General features: G+C 55.4%; 1 protein-coding gene across 4 annotated transcripts in view; it reads left to right on the top strand.

The window, feature by feature from the left end:
* The window catches only part of MED27 (mediator complex subunit 27), a 212921-nt gene that overhangs the window by 170558 nt on the left and 26234 nt on the right, over positions 1–16129 (top strand). The window contains exon 5 of one of the 4 annotated variants that reach the window (XM_089321863.1): positions 5883–6181. The exons of 2 other annotated variants lie outside the window; for them this stretch is intronic. In XM_089321863.1, coding sequence (XP_089177989.1) covers positions 5883–6002 — 120 coding nt within the window. In that variant the 3' untranslated portion in view covers positions 6003–6181. Of the gene's footprint in view, positions 1–5827; positions 6182–16129 lie in introns of those variants that run through there. One more of the 4 variants, XM_089321862.1, reaches the window with a different exon arrangement.

Raw genomic sequence — 16129 nt, 5'->3', positions numbered from 1 at the left:
GGGTCTGCATTAGCAGGAAGCTGGGGTCAGGACCCAGAGCTGGGTGTCGAGCCGGGGCGCTCCAGTATGGGGCGCAGGCATCTCACCCAGTGTCTGGACTGCTAGGCCAAACGCCCACCCTGCATTGTCGTTTAATTCTACTTTCCACACACTTTGTGAAATCCGTGTATAGTTTTTGAAGACCGCTTGCATGCATGGATTTCAAATGTCTTTGTAACACAATCGACTTACCTTAAATTCCATTTTCCATGAATTACTGAAGTCCCCACATATATGAGAATAAGGATACCAATAAATACTGAGCAACAAGGTGCTAAAATGGCCCATGAGAAAATGAGAGTCTTAGAGCATTACAAAGGTAAGTATGAAAACAAAATATCAACCTAAAAAAATAAGTAAGCAAAGAAAATATCACTTAGAGAAACTCTGCAAATACAACACACACAGTAAGACTGGGTTGTCAAATTGAGACCACACGTACCAGTCTTGTCAAAAAATATTATTCACAATGGAGCCTCACTGCCTTCCGCACCTTTATCATGAAGTGATTTCCAGGGTACGTTGTTGGAACAAAGAAGCGAACTGCAAGAGTAACTCACCCGGCTCCCCTTTCTTGGTGAGAGAGAAGCTAGGAAGCATCCAGTGGTTGCCCACGTGTAGGGGGAAAGGTGAACTTGAAGACATCACTTCTAGGTGGGTCGATAGGAGGGCCGGCCAGGTGTGCAGGGTGTGGGCCGGCCAGGTGTGCGCTGGGGGCGACCCTGAGCGTATTGGTGTGGAGTTCTGACTCAGGTGTTTCACGTACTCAGAAAGGAGGATAAACCAGTAAGAACCGAGCTGTTCTTGTGTACTGTGCCCACAGCTTGGGAGGAGGCAGGGAGAGCTCACCCTAGCCATCGAACCTGGCCTTGGGACTCCAGACCCACAGGCTCAGGAGTGATAACTGAGCGAATAGTAGACTTTCATTACTTGGCTGGTTTTTCACAGTGGTTTGGGTTGGTAATTCTGGAACTCCTTTATAGGAATCTGGGATTGAACAAACATGGGAAGAGTAGGAACTGAGTTTCTTCCTTTGGAAGGGGGAGGTACAGCTGCAGGACAGAAGGACAAATCAGCCCTTGGTGTTGACCGCAGTCGGAGGTGTCAGCCTGAGCGACCTGTTGGTAATGTTTGTAGGTAGACCTGGAAGTAGCCCGGCCGTGCAGTCGTGTGCACAGGTGTCTGGCCGCTGTCTGCCGATACACACTCACAGCAGTGAGACCCCAGGGGCAGTGGACACATGAGTCACCCACGTGGCAGTCTGAGTGTCCTCCTGACAGACTCCCTGGAGAAGCAGCACATTCTAGAACTGCTGGTGAGCCAGGAGCGTCAGGCCGTGCCGGGAAGTGAGGGCGGTGCTCAGAGGGGGGCCCAGCCGGGGTACCCTGGTCACACCCGGGCCGTGGAGCACCAAAATAAATAGTGCAGTGATGGTAGCAGATTGCAGCCCTCAGAGTCCAGTAACAATGCTGTAGTTCACCCTAGTGTAAGTCGATGAATCAAGAATTGGGCACAGTAGGAGGACTGTAAGTATATTGTATATTTCTCTTTTTTAAAAAAGATTTATTTATTTGAAAGGCAGAGTTAGAGAGGCAGAGGTCTTCCATCCACTTGCAGGGGCCCAAGGATTTGGGCCGTCTTCTGCCGTGGCCCCAGACCTCCACTCACCATCAGGGCCCAGCCCTGCACTTCCTGTTACCTGCTGAGCGCACCTGGCCCTGCCCTCTTGTTTTGTGTCCGGTCTGTTTGAACGTGGGTACCGTGTCCCCGGCGACTCTCTGGGGGCTTCCAGGTTGCAGCCCCGTGAGCCCCACCCCTAGAGGCGATGGCCATGTCAGGGAAACAGACACACCCAAGGCTCTGATCCGCAGTAGGAAAGCTTAACCAAATGCCTGTCAGTCAGTTTTGTGACAGCTGAAGAAAAACAAAACATTTTGAGCTAAATAGTTTTTATGAGTATTTTCTGAAAAAAACATGTGAAGTCAAATTGAGGGGTTTTTCTTCTCACAAATAATTTAAAGGAATAGTTTATCCTTTTAAAATAAAAACAAGAAATGCTGCTTACTAGTTGTATGTTGTTTCTTTTCTTTTTTGTTTGAAAGGCAGTTAGAGAGAGAGAGAGAGAGGCAGAGAGAGAGAGAGATCTTCCATCTGCTGGTTCACTCCCCCAAATAGCTGCAACAGCCAGGGTTGGGCCAGGCTGGAGCCAGGAGCTTCATCCAGGTCTCCCATGTGGGACAGGGGCCCAAGGACTTTCCAAGGGCATAGCAGAGAGCTCGACTGGAAATGGAGCAGCCGGGACTCAAACCGGTGCCCTTGTGAGATGCCAGCACCGCAGGCGGCAGCTTTACTCGCAATGCCAGAACACCAGCCCCTGTTGTTTCTTCTAGCTTCTTAAGTTATTAGTGCCACACAGTCACTCCCAGAAGCCATGGTACACTTGACACGTTGAATGAATGTATTCTAGGATTTAATGGTAATGGGGTGGGCACCAGTTCGGCTGCTGACACCCTCTCGCGGTGCCTGGGTTCATTACCCAGCTCCAGCTTCCTGCTGTTGCATTCCCAGGGAGGCAGCAGGAGATGACTCGATTGGTTGAGTCCCTGCCACCCACATGGGAGACCCCGATTGAGTTCCTGGCCCTTGGCCTGCTCCGGCCCCGCCCCAGCCATTGCAGGCATTTAGGGGTGAGCCAGGAGAGGAGACCTCTGTCTGCCCCACCCCCTTCATTAACTAGTTAACTAAAAGTTTAAAATAAACTAATGATGGCTTAGTTAGGTGCCTAGATTGCTCCCCTGCTCCAGCATGCTAATGTCAGTAATTAGCAGTCTCTTCCATTTCCAGTGATAGCCTTTTAACTCAGAAATTAAGACCTCCAGGGAGCTGGGAAACACGTTCCACCAGCCCCGTCTGTATCCTGTTAGATGTCCCAGTAGGTATTAGATGGCATTTATAACAGCGCAGGGACCTGTTGGAGAAGATGGGTCCAGCTCCAAAGGAGTTAATTTGAATTTTGCTGATAAATATTTTGAATGTTGGGGCCGACGCTGTGACGCAGCGGGTTAAAGCCACCGCCTACAGTGCCGGCATCCTATATGGGCACCGATACTAGTCCCAGCTGCTCCACTTCCAATCCAGCTCTCTGCTATGGCCTGGGAAAGCAGTAGAAGAAGGCCCAAGTCCTTGGGCCCTGCACCCGCGTGGAGGCCCTGAAGAAGCTCCTGGCTTCCGATCCGTGCAGCTCCAGCCATTGCGGCCATCTGGGGAGTGAACCAGCAGATGGAGGACCTCTCTCTGTCTGTACCTCTCTCTGTAACTCTTTTAAATAAATAAATCTTTAAAAATAAACAAATATTGTGAATGCATAATATGAATGTAATGTCTTAGAGAAACAAATGGCGCTTGCCTATGGGGGTTAAACTTTGTATTTTCAAAGTTTGAAAAAGTGTGTTGAGCTAATGAACGCAGTACCACCACTGTCTTAACTTTTTTTTTTTTTTTAAGACTATCTGATTCCGTTTTCAGTGACGAGTGTGAGGCCTGTTTTCAGGCTACACCACTCGCCTTACATCGGCCTCCACTTGGACACCTTTCTGTTTCTTCCTTATCCTCCTTGTGGTAGCAAATGCTTCCTGCTCAGATACGTGTGAAAGAGGCCCCCGCTGGAATCCCAGTGGTGGCGGCCCCAGCCACTGTCCCCACTCCTCCTGCCATGCTGTCCTGCCCGCTTCTGTCGCCTGCTGTCTGACCCCTTGCCCGGCCTCCTCCTTGGTCTCCTGGTCTCCCTGTTGATAGACACTCTGCTCGCTGTCCGCCTCCCACATGAGAGTGGTCACCCCGAAGACACCAGTCTGCTGCTCTGCTGGCTCCCTGTTGCCCGTAGGACAAAGGCCCCTCCTCAGGGCAGCTCACTTGGTCTTTATCGCTCGGCCTTGGTTAGCTTTCCCACCTCATCCCCTCCCCGCCTCGGTATCTCAGCACTCCGCAGTGTTTCCCAGGGGAGGCACGGCTGGCATTTTGGATGGACACTTTGTAGCACGGAACTGGCCAGTGCATGGCAGCAGGCTCCAGCTACCCATCTGGTTTTTGGGGTTTTTTTGTTTGTTTAGAAATTTTTTTTATTTATTTGAGAGGTAGAGTTACAGACAGTGAGAGGGAGAGAGAGAGAGAAAGGTCTTCCATCTGTTGGTTCACTCCCCAAATGGCCACAATGGCTGGAGCTGCGCCAATCCGAAGCCAGGAGCCAGGAGCTTCTTCTGGTCTCCCACACGGGTGCAGGGCCCAAGGACTTGACCCATCTTCTACTAGCCGGCACTAGAACCAGCGCACATATGGGCTGTCGGTACCGTAGGCAGAGGATTAACCTACCGCGCCACCGCGCCGGCCCCTCCAGCTGCCTACTTGCGACAGTCAGCAGTACCTCCTGGTTTCCAGAGGCTGCTTGGGAACCACAGAGTCCACGAACACCTGGTACCTGGTACCCACTCGCGTGGTGCTTGGTGCGTGGTGTTCTCTGCCTCTGGCAGCCATCTCCGTCTGCTGCCTTTTCTAGCAAAACTGCTGTACATTCTTTTCTTTAAAAAAATCATTTTATTTGAAAGGCAGAGTCCGAGATCTTCTGTCGCTGGTTCTCTCCCCAAATGCCTGCCACAGCCAGGGCTGGACCAGGCAGAAGCCAAGAGCCAGGAACTCAATCTGGGGCTCCCCTATTGCTGGCAGGAACCAACTACTTGAGCCATCACTTGCTGCCTCTCAGGAAGCTGCAGTCAGAAGCAGAGCCAGAACTTGAACCCAGACACTCAGAGGAGGCCCAGTGGCTACCCTTGCTGCTGTTACATGCTCTGAGGTTGAGAGAGAGAGACAGAGAGAAAGGTCTTCCTTTTGCTGTTGGTTCACCCTCCAATGGCCGCCGCGGCCGGCGCGCTACAGCCAGCGCACCGCGCTGATCTAATGGCAGGAGCCAGGTGCTTCTTCTGGTCTCCCATGGGGTGCAGGGCCCAAGCACTTGGGCCATCCTCCACTGCACTCCCTGGCCACAGCAGAGAGCTGGCCTGGAAGAGGGGCAACTGGGACAGAATCCGGCGCCCCGACCGGGACTGGAACCTGGTGTGCCGGCACCGCTAGGCGGAAGATTAGCCTATTGAGCCGCGGCGCCGGCTCAGATTGGGTTCTAACATTCAAAATACCTACCCGTGCTCCCCCAGACAGAGTCAGCTCCACCTCCGTCCATGTCCCTTGAGCCTTGAGCCCTGCACGCCTGTGTTGAAGGAGTGTGCTGTGTACCGAGGTGCCCTGCGCGGCTCCTCCATGGATTCCTTTGCTTTACGGTGCCTTTTGACACTGCCTGTGCCACTATGCACTGCTGTGCACAAAGCCGTCGTGAGAACCTATAGGGGAAGACCTGGGGTCCGGCCAGCGGCCCGTTAACATCTGTTTCATTGCACTTCTTTACATAGCATTGCATGGCCCTAGGTACCAGGCACAGCAAGCTTCACAAAGAGGAAGGGTTCTCTTGGGACTTCATAATGTCCACAGGACAAAGAGGCGACGTAAGTCATGGTGGTTGGGCTCCTCACAGAACAACGGTGTTGATCAATAGACTCTTTGGATCCCATGCAACTTGTCTCAAAGTTTGTATTTGACCAAATGGAGCCATTTCTCTCAAGAGCCAGCGCAGTCGATAATTGCAGCGAGCCGCTGTCACTGGCCTGACGCGTCGTCTTTGTTCTGCAGAGTTACAGCGCGGGGGCCGCTGTCACTGGCCTGACGCGTCGTCTTTGTTCCGCAGAGTTACAGCGCGGGGGCCGCTGTCACTGGCCTGACGCGTCGTCTTTGTTCCGCAGAGTTACAGCGCGGGGGCCGCGCTGCTGTTTTCTGTGGACGGTCGGCGTCCTCGATTTACACAGCAGTGGGATCCCATTAGCCCAGACATACATCGTGTGGACCAAGCCGCGAAAAATTAAGACTTCCAGAGCTGCATTAAATCTTCAGCTGATTTCAAAAGCAGTTTGTCTTGGTATTTTACTTTATTCCTTAATCCCAGTCTACACAGTTGATTTTTCCTGCAGTTAACTTTTCATTGTGTCTGTGCACTGAGATAAAACCATCACTCCAGTTTAATAAAAGCAGCGTGCATAATCCATTTCTCTTGGCAATTGAATTGAAAGATGAGTGTGAGTTTACACTGGTATGCACTGATATTATTAATTATATCAATTTATTAAATTTTAATTAAAATTAATTTAGCTAATTGTGCCATCCGTAGTTATGGGAATAGTCATCCTTCTCATCACCATCATAATTAACCCAACTGTAAGCAGACAGTAATGAGGATGCAGGCTCTGGGGAGCCAGGCAGCGTGGATTCAGATTCTTGGGTGGCCGCTGCTGCCCGCGTGACCTTGAGTCGCCGCTTCCTCTCTGCCTCATTGCCTCCCTGAGATGGGACGGCAGCCGTCCCTCGTGAGCCCATGCGGACGGCAGGCCTGTGGCTGCCGACTCGGGCGTGCCGGCGGCCGGGGAGGGCAGTGGGGGTGGGCCGCAGCAGACGCTTGTTGAAGATCCGACTGCTCTAACACTTGTTGCGCTTGGTCACCGTGTCGACCGCTGATCCTAAGGGCTGGGAGAATTGCAGACCTCCTTTGTTTCTGTTCAGAAATCCTTTGTACGCCATGTGGGCCCCTGACCACACTGAGGGGGGAACACCTGTGTTCTTCCCCGTTCTTGAGTTTCGTTCTCCGGTTGCGTCGTGACGGTTCCTGTGGACCCCGCTCACCCCTCAGCACGTCTGTGTTTCTGTATTTCTGTCCATCAGAGGCGTGGGCGGCTCACCAGGATTCTGGAGCCGTGGCTTTGCTAGGTTTTGCCCACGTTGTAGTCCCTGATGACACCCAAGTGTCACCCTCATCCAGGTCCCCAGGCTTCAGCCTCAGACCCCTCAGCCTGCTGGTGTCGTCACTTGACCTCCGCACCTGCCGCTCGGGCGTTCTTGCCGTTGCCCACGCCGGAATTCTTGGAGGTGCCCTGGCCTCTTGTTGCTCTCATACTTCCCAGTCAGTCCACCAGCAGGTTCCAGCGTTCTTCTGCTAGAGAGGTGTCTGGAATCCATGTGCTTCTCATCACCCCCAGCTCAGGCGCAGCAGGATCCCCCGAGGCTGCCCGGGAGACTCCACTGCGCTGAGGGAGGCCTCTCCCTGATCCAGCCCTTCCCTGTGTCCCCAGACTCTGCTTCCTGGCTGTGTCCCCAGTGCCAAAGGCAGGGCCTGGCACCGCTGAGTGCCCAGTGGGTGTTCAGCAAGCGAGGGAAGGTGCCGGTCTGCAGGGTGACCTCTCCCCAACCCTCCGGGTGGACCCTGGAGAGAGGCAGGAGGTCGTGCCCAAGCACCTGGCAGGGAGGCTGAGATGTTACCTCGGCCAGCCTGAGAGGGTGGGCGCTCCCCGCCTGCCACCCAGCCTCCCATGGAGAGGGCAGGCGCTCCCTGCCCTGCCACCCGGCCTCCCATGGAGAGGGCGGGCGCTCCCTGCCCTGCCACAGAGCCTCCCATGGAGAGGGCGGGCGCTCCCCGCCTGCCACACCGCCTCCCACGTCTGGGTGTTTCTGAATAATGCCAGGAGCTTTACTGGGCCTTTGAAGCCTTAGCCTCTGGATTTGGTTATTGCCATCAAATGCTTTCTGAGTGCCTGGACTGCACAGAGCTTATTCCTGTCACAGAAGATGAAAGGGCGGGGGGAGGGACCTGCGCTGTGGTGTAGCCATTGAAGCCACTGCCTGCAACACTTTCTCATCCTGTATGGACGCCAGTTCAAGTCCCAGCTGCTTCACTTCTGATCCCGCTCTCTGCTGTGGCCTGGGAAAGCAGTAGAAGATGGCCCAAGTCCTTGGGCCCCTGCACCCACATGGGAGCCCTGGAAGAAGCTCCTGGCTCCTGGCTTCAGAACGGCACAGCTCTGGCTGTTGTGACCATCTGGGGAGTGAACCAGCAGGTGGTGACCTCTCTCTCTCTCTCTCTTTCCCTCTCCCCCTCTGCCTCTGCCTCTGCCTCTCTGTACCTCTGCCTTTCAAATAAATAAATATTTTAAAAAATGAAAGGAGGGCCAGTGCCTGGCCGCTGCCCTTCTCAGCCTGGAGCGTGCGCACTGCGTGACCAGGAGCTCTAGAAAACCAGCCTGCACACTTTTTGGTTCCTCTTCTGAAGGCGTAGAACCAAGCCTGGCACAAAGGAGACAGCGTTTGGAGCTGTTGGACGGGTGAAGACAAATGGTTCGGTGCTGCGGGAATCAAAGCTCATGTTTGTTCAACTCCACAAAGCCCGGCTGGGTGCTGCCCTGTGTCAGGCGCCAGTGGTTCAGGGGAGGCTCGGGCTGGCTCCGGTTAGATGTGTCCGTTCCTCCCCAGAGCTGTGGGGAAGGGGCAGCGGGTCAGATGGGGTCCCATCTTGAGAAGCCCATTGGCTCCAGGTGGGAAGCTGAGCCAGCAAGCCCCAGAAGGGCCCTCCAGGCAGGGAGACAGACAACTGGATGATGGCTTTTGCCTTGAGTCCTAGAATGGCTCACCCCTGCCACCAGGAATATAACCTTGATCATGGCCGCAGCTGAGTGTGCCTGCTCTGTGCCCAGAACTCAGATTGGCCCGAGTCTCACACCGACGCCCCACAGGAAGGTGCCGTCACCACTTTCCAGAAAAGAACCCAGACTTGGAAGGTGTAGTAACTCAGGCCAGGTAGTGGAGCTGCGATGTGAAGAGAGAGCCTCGAAACACCAGCGTCCTGGTCTCTTCTGCCACCTCTGCTCTTGGAAGAGGTCGCGTGGGGCGCGCGGCATGTGGTGCAATGGGTGGTGCTGCTACCTGGGACACCAGCAGTCCATGTGGGCGCCAGTTCGCTTCCTGGCTGCTCCACTCCGATCCAGCTCCCTGCTGCTGGCCTGAGAAAGGCAGCAGACGGGGGCCCAAGTGTTTGGGTCCCTGCTCCCCACGTGGGAGATCTGGATGGAGCTCCTGGCTTCAGCCTGGCCCAGCCCTGGCTGTTGCAGCCATCTGGGAAGTAAACCAGTAGATGGAAGATTGATCTCTCTCTCTCCCTCCCTCCCTCCCTCCATCTTCTCTCTCCCTCTCTCTCTCTCTCTCTCTCTCTCTCTGCCCCCATAACTCTATCAAATAAAATAAATATTGAAAAAAAAAAAAAACTAGAAATGGCCACACAGACTCAGAACCATAAGAAACTCCTAGTGTGTGTAGGGGACTAGGGAGAACATACTGAAATGAGTTCAGGGTTTTTGTTTTTTTTTTTTTTTTTTTTTTTAGCTTTCAAAAAAGAAAAATGGTTTTGATAAAATTTAATTTTGGTGGGAAATGCTTTCTGACTTTCCCAGTTCTATTTTCTTCCTGCACAGAGCCCTCATCAAATGATTGTTGTGTTGATAAATTTAGCGTGCAGTTGGGACTTATATGTAGATTGTACCTACCCTCAAAGGGAGAGAGGATTTTATAGTTTCCATTCATTCTCATTAAAATCAGAACATTTGCATCTTAACTTTTACATCTTGTTCCAGGAATTTTAAGCAGTCTGATTGTATGGAAGTGGGTCGTATTAATTGCAAATGGGCTAGACATCTGCTCGCTAACATGGAGTGATTTTTTTTAAGCTCTGTTTTGTTTTTATATATGATCTGCACAGTGATTAAGTCAGGGCTGTTGGTGATGGTGTTGCAAAGCTAGGTTTTTCAGACTGATAATGTAACCATAAAAACGAGCTTAAGAGTGAATCTTTGAAAGTTCTGGGATGTCTTGGAGTTGATAGATCTTTGTCCCTGACACTCGGTCAGGGAGCCGTTTCCATCCGTGGCGCCCCTGCTGGTCTGCTGCTGTGAGTCCAGGCTCTGGGGTCAGGGAGGGACGGTGGCGCTCCTGTCCCTATGCGCCTGCAGGGTGAGTGGGGTCAGGTGTCCGACTGAGGGAACAGGACCCCGGCTGCTGTGACTTTTGACGCCCCTTTCTTCTTTCTAGAATTCTGGTAATGGAACAGTGTTTCCCAAAGTGGGTCTCTTGGGACACTAGTCCTAAAGGAAGTTGGTAAGCACAGAGACCCTGAGAGGTGCTGACTGCTTCAGCAAAGCCAAGCAGGTTCCTTCGCCGCAGTCCCTGTCCGAGCCTCTGACCCGGACCCGCACGCACTGACCCTCCAAGGGGAAGGTTCCGAGTGTGCACTTCCTCCGCTGCACTGGACCACCACAGACCCTTTGTCATGGAACACACGTTGGGAAGCGTCAGAGAACTTTCCAGATGCGCGCTATGAAGTCAGGAGCTCGGGAATCCGCTGCTCTCTGAGTCACGCAGCTTACGGAGCCTCAGTTCCTCAAGGCAGCGGCCGTGGCCTTGGCCCTCTTGCCCCCTAGTCCGTTGCAGACCTGGCTTTTCTCAGGGTTGCTGCTTGTAAGGCAGGTGCCGCTGGCGCAGCTGGGGGACGGGAAGGAAGCTGGGCCCCTGCAGACCCACGCGTGCCTGTGTGGCAGCGAGAGGAGGGTGGTCCGTGGCTAGCATCAGTGCTTAGGGGAGGACACGTCGTGTCTGAGAGGCAGAGGGCCCTAGAGTGAGTGACGCGTTCCCCGCAGCGGCGCCTGCCTCCCAGGAACGCCTCTGTCAGCATTTGCTGAAGGGTGAACTGTTAGGTCTGAGGTCTTTGCTAAAAGATTGCCACCAGTGCTTGCATACCATGCTGTTCTACCTCAGGTTAGTTGCCAAGTGCATATGTGATTTCACACCTTCTAGAATCAAAGGTTGAAACCGGAGAGCATTCCTTTTCCTACAGATGTGGCTGGAAGTGGAAATGGATTTGAACCAGTTCATCTAAACCCTGCTCTGCCCCTCCTGGAACCAGTGGCAGAAAGCTGACAGGTGTAAGAGGTGCTGATGCCACCATGGGACCAGCAAAGCTAGGTGACCCATAGGCGGGGGGAGGCTGCAGTTTGAACCCCTGCCCTTGACCTCGCTAACTTGAGCTTTCTGGTAATGGCGCAGTACGCAGCCTGTTGCCCAGCTCCTTCTCCTGATGCTCAGAGGAACCGGGTCCCACTCGTCCACTGCTCCTGCAGGCTGGGGCTTGGTACCCAAAGGAAGGCTCACTCGCTCCCCCTAATATGGGAAAAATCATTTAGAGCACTTAATTTGTGTTGACTCTTTACTGGTGCACTATTGCAATTAAGTTAGATTAATGAAAGGTAAATTCCAGTCTATACATGAAAAAGGAAAGTCTCTTGTAAAGACCCTAATTAGGATGTGTGTTTATTTAGCCTCTCATGGTTTAATTGCATCCCATCTTGCTATTTACAAACAGGCATCATTAAAGAATAATGAGTGTGTGAAACACATTCGTACCAGCAGCAGATGCGGTAACTGGAGGTTGGTGGAAGTGGGAGGGATGGATGGGACAGCTGCTGCTTTATTATTTTCGGATGGAGAATGCAGGGCGGCAGGGCGGGGCACGGGCGGAGCGAAGGCTCTGCGAGGCGAGGCGAGGTGAGGCGGCGGCAGGTTGTCCTCCGGCCAGCAGTGGGTTCGCCACTGCAGTTTGGTCTTGGTCTCTAAAAGAGAGCAAGCACGCTCACCCAGCTGTCCGCCGACCTCAGCCGGCCGGGGTTGGTGGAAGCCGCCTTGGCGGCCCTGCAGCGCAGGACATCTGAGCCTCAGAGCCGTGAGGATTCCCCCGAGAGCTGCAGAGCCGTGCCACGATGGGCCTCGCCTGGTGTAGCTCAGCGCCAGGCCTTCAGCAGCCGAAAAGAAGAATCCAAGTGTCAGATAAGCTGAGAAATAGCTTTCTGGCACTTCACCGGCTCCCTGAGATCCCATTCCAGTTCTGCATTCGTGCAGTTGTTCCTTGCAGTTACAGCGCCGTCTCGTCTCTTAGGCCGATGCATCATCATTTATGTTCCCTTCTAAACTTGCTGAATGGGGTGAGAAGAGCTGAGTTTCCAGATGGGACGGCAGTGAGACGGGGGAAGAGAGAACCACACGGAAGAGCCGAAGCAAGGGCGCGTTCCTCCCTCCTGGTGCGCAGTGCTCTGGTCCGTGGTGTGAATCAGACGCTAATGAAGAGTGTAGGTGCAGTAACAAAGACGCGGCAGTGTAGGCGCTAAGTGTGAGAAGCAGGTGCCACGGGGCCCTGGTTGTATATTGCCTGCAGGAATAACGATGGCTCTTCAGGCCCAGTGCCTCAGTTTCCCCTTCTGTTCTGGCTGTCATTGCAAAGCATTCTGTAAAAGCATTCCATATAAATGCAAATGGCTGCTGTTCAAACTGCTAAAAAACATAGATTTCTCTAGGGATTCCTGGGTGAGTTGAAGTCCAGGGTTTGTTTTTTTTTTTTTTTTTTAAATTGGGTTATAGGAATTCACAGCTTTCAGTACATTTATTTTTTTTTTCAAACAAACTCAGTTTAATTTTAAGCTACCCTAAATAGAAGCAAAATATATCTATATATTTGGTATGCCAGCGACCGCGTGTGTGTTTGAGGACGCGGATAGCTGCATTATCAAACACAGGAGAACCCAGACGGCAGAGGGGCTGTCTCTTTGTAGGTGTTAACTTGCAGCTGCTCCATTTTCAGCTCACAGAACTGTGGGGTAGATTTTCCCATTCATATTAATTGGATTTTAAAGTGACCTTGTCCATGTATTGATTTGAATTAAAATTTTCTACACCAAGGTCAAGTTGGCATACATCCTACAGACAAAATATTAAAAAGCCAAGGCTGCCTAACAGGGTATCGACAGAAGAGGTAGAGCCTTAACAGGGACAGCTCTGCCGCCGAGGGCACCACGGTGCCATTCTAATGCAGGCAGCGAGTGGCGGTTCTGTGGGGGGCGTCCGTGGGCCACCGCTTTGGGGGAAGCGCATCCCTGGGCACCTCCGAGCCCCGACTGCTGTGCCTCTGGCTGTGGGCCGGGGATGAGTCCCCAGGCCCCCTCGAGAAAGGACCCGTTCTGGCCGCTCATCAGACGGAGCTGTCTCAGCAGTGGCTCCCAGGCCCTGACCTGCCCTGTTAACATCTCCTCACTCGGTTACTTCAAGAGCATCCTCAGCTTCGTAAAGACGGACTAGTCTCCCCGTCCCTGCCGCCTTTCTCCTCATTCCATCCAGCAGCAGGACCGCAGGCCTGGCGCTCAAGCCCAGGCCCCGGGAGCTTCCTTCGTCCTGCCTCTTCCCGCATCTCCTCGCTGGCTCTCGGCACGTCACTTCAGTCCCCGCAGCCATCAGCCTCTAGCTGCCCGACTTCCGCCGCCCGGTGAGGCTGCCGCTGGCGCCTCCTGTGCGCTCCCTCTTCTCTGGACCCTCCACGCGGCATCCGGGCTGGAGTGGTTTTTAAGCACACATCCACCTGCTCGTTTCTCTGCCGAAAGCCCTGGGCGGCCACCCCGTCACCCATGCAGCACCTAACTCCTCCACGGAGCCTCCGAGGCTCTCCCCGGTGTGCCTGCCTCTGCCCAGCACGGGCCCTCGCCTGCCTGCCCGTGCCCAGTGCGGGCCCTCGCCTGCCTGCCCGTGCCCAGTGCGGGTCCTCGCCTGCCTGCCCGTGCCCAGTGCGGGCCCTTGCCTGCCTGCCCGTGCCCAGTGCTGGCCCTCACCTGCCTGCCCGTGCCCAGTGCGGGTCCTCGCCTGCCTGCCCGTGCCCAGCGCAGGCCCTCACCTGCCTGCCTCTGCCCAGTGCGGGTCCTCACCTGCCTGCCTCTGCCCAGCGCGGGCCCTCACCTGCCTGCCTCTGCCCAGCGCTGGCCCTCGCCTGCCTGCCCGTGCCCAGCGCTGGCCCTCGCCTGCCTGCCCGTGCCCAGCGCTGGCCCTCGCCTGCCTGCCCGTGCCCAGTGCGGGTCCTCGCCTGCCTGCCCGTGCCCAGCGCTGGTCCTCGCCTGCCTGCCTCTGCCCAGTGCGGGTCCTCGCCTGCCTGCCCGTGCCCAGCGCTGGACCTCACCTGCCTGCCCGTGCCCAGTACGGGTCCTCACCTGCCTGCCTGTGCCCAGTGCGGGTCCTCGCCTGCCTGCCTGCCTCTGCTCAGCGCGGGCCCTCGCCTGCCTGCCCGTGCCCAGTGCGGGTCCTCACCTGCCTGCCCGTGCCCAGCGTGGGCCCTCGCCTGCCTGCCCGCCTCTGCCCAGCGCGGGTCCTCGCCTGCCTGCCTGTGCCCAGCGTGGGTCCTCGCCTGCCTGCCTGCCCGCCTGCCCCTCAGACACCAGGCCTTGGTGCGTGCTGCTCTCTTGGCCTGGCTGCTCTGTCCTGGTGCTTGGTGTGGGCCAGCTCAGTCCTGCTCAGTAGGCTTCAGCTTTCTGTCCTCAGAGCCTGGCTCAGGCTAAGCAGCCGTTGGCTCCCACGCCACCCATCCACCTGAGCACGTCCAGCCCTGAGAGCAAACGTGACCTTGTTCTCTGGCCATCTCCAGTTCCTAGAAGATGCATTGCATGTGCTGGGTGCCTCGTTAGGGTTTCAGTGAGTGAGTGAGTGAGTGACCAAATGAATGACAATGAGCTGACCTACATGTCATTTTTAACACACAAGTGTTACCTACATAGTCTCTTTAAACCGTCTCCTTGCCTTTCAGATAAAATGGGAAGCAGTCCAGTTGCTCATTTGCTTTGTTACTCTTGGCACATTCTGTTTCTGTGTGGGGGTCTTCGTCACCTGTCTCCTAGACCGTCAGTCCTACCCAGGAGCGTCTCGCTCCCTTCCCCCTCCAGTGCACGTGGGAACGTGCAGCCAGCACAGCCTTGCCGGGAGCTGCAGGCCGCCCGCGCCGCTCTGGCTGTGTGCCTTTGCCCGTCTGTCCCTCCTTCCTCCTCCCCTAGTCTGCCCCCTCCCATGGCGGCGCTGTTACTTTCCCGGTGTGACCAGTGTTTTCCTGTCCGGATTCTGGCAGGGGACGCTGTAATCGGCCTAAGCAGTGTGAGGCAGAACCAGGCCGCTACTGGGTCCTGCCCCTGGCCCCACCGGCCCTGGGTGGCAGGCACTTGGTGTGCGGCGGCTTGCCTCGCCATGCCCCGCAGTGCGGGCGCGGGGAGGGGCCGCCAGCCGTCCAGGAGCCCACTTCAGATCTGCTGGGAGAAAGCAGCCTCTCACTTTCCACGTAGCCTGTGTCCTGCCCCGTTCCCGTAGCTCTGTTTGGAGTCCGACGTCCTGTTTTATCCAGGCGCCGGCTTTAGTTCTGCACTCCGTTTTCCCTGGAAGGGATGCGTGTTACATATGCATGTGCGCCTTATGAATTAAGATGGACTACATTTTCTCTTGACAGTTTGGGGGAATTTTTCATACCGGTGCAAGGGCAGCCCGGAGGTAGTGTGAAGCCGACCTCAGGAGGCGCGGTTCTCTGGTCTCTGATCCGTTAGACTGTGTGCATCCTGGCTGCTGTGGAGGGGAGGCAGACGAAGACGGCAAGGCTGGTGAAGAGCCGTAGCTGACGGGTGACACGGGAAGTCGCGGCAGAGCCTTCCCTGTCGGAAGCCTGTCAGTGAAACCGGCTGCCCCAAGTGCTCCCTGGCCGTCGCGGTTGTGAGGCCGGACGAGGGGTGAGCTAGGGAATCGGCAGGTGCCCAGGTCACAAGTTTGGTGGCCCGTTAGCAGGCGGCCCAGTCCTCTCCGCAGGGGAATGGGCCACCCAGGGCAAGTTAGACCTCGCCTTACCAGGCAGGGTGCTTAGTAATTACGGAAAGTAGCGACAGCCGTGCTGTGAGCCCAGCGCCAGCTGTCGGTCCTCGTTGAAGGCTGCATTCGGGAGAAGAGAGTGAGCGAAGCCCAGCAGAGCTCAGGCTCCCCAGCCCCGGCTCTCCTGTCCCCTGTGACAAGGGCCGTGAAGGGGGCAGCCCCGCGTGACTGCGGACAGAGCCCCCGCCATGTCTCCGTCACAGTGCCGAGGCTGGCGCAGGCGGGGCCTAGAGAGGGCCTGGAGGGGCGGAGCGGATCTGCTGTCCAGTCTGCCTCCCCCCAGCCTGTGGCCGGCTCTCAGCCCTCGCCTGAGGCTCACGGCTTCGCATCTCGAGTCCAGTGCCAGGCTCGCTTGGCCCCTCTCAGACCACATTTCACATCCTTTCACATCTGAGACACAACCGGACCCCTGGCC

Source organism: Oryctolagus cuniculus, chromosome 1 (assembly GCF_051225735.1).
Source record: "Oryctolagus cuniculus isolate XC-2025 breed Fujian yellow rabbit chromosome 1, ASM5122573v1, whole genome shotgun sequence".
Lineage (NCBI taxonomy): Eukaryota > Metazoa > Chordata > Mammalia > Lagomorpha > Leporidae > Oryctolagus > Oryctolagus cuniculus.
Note: the sequence above shows the minus strand (reverse complement) of the source record. Positions and strands in the feature narration are given on the sequence as shown.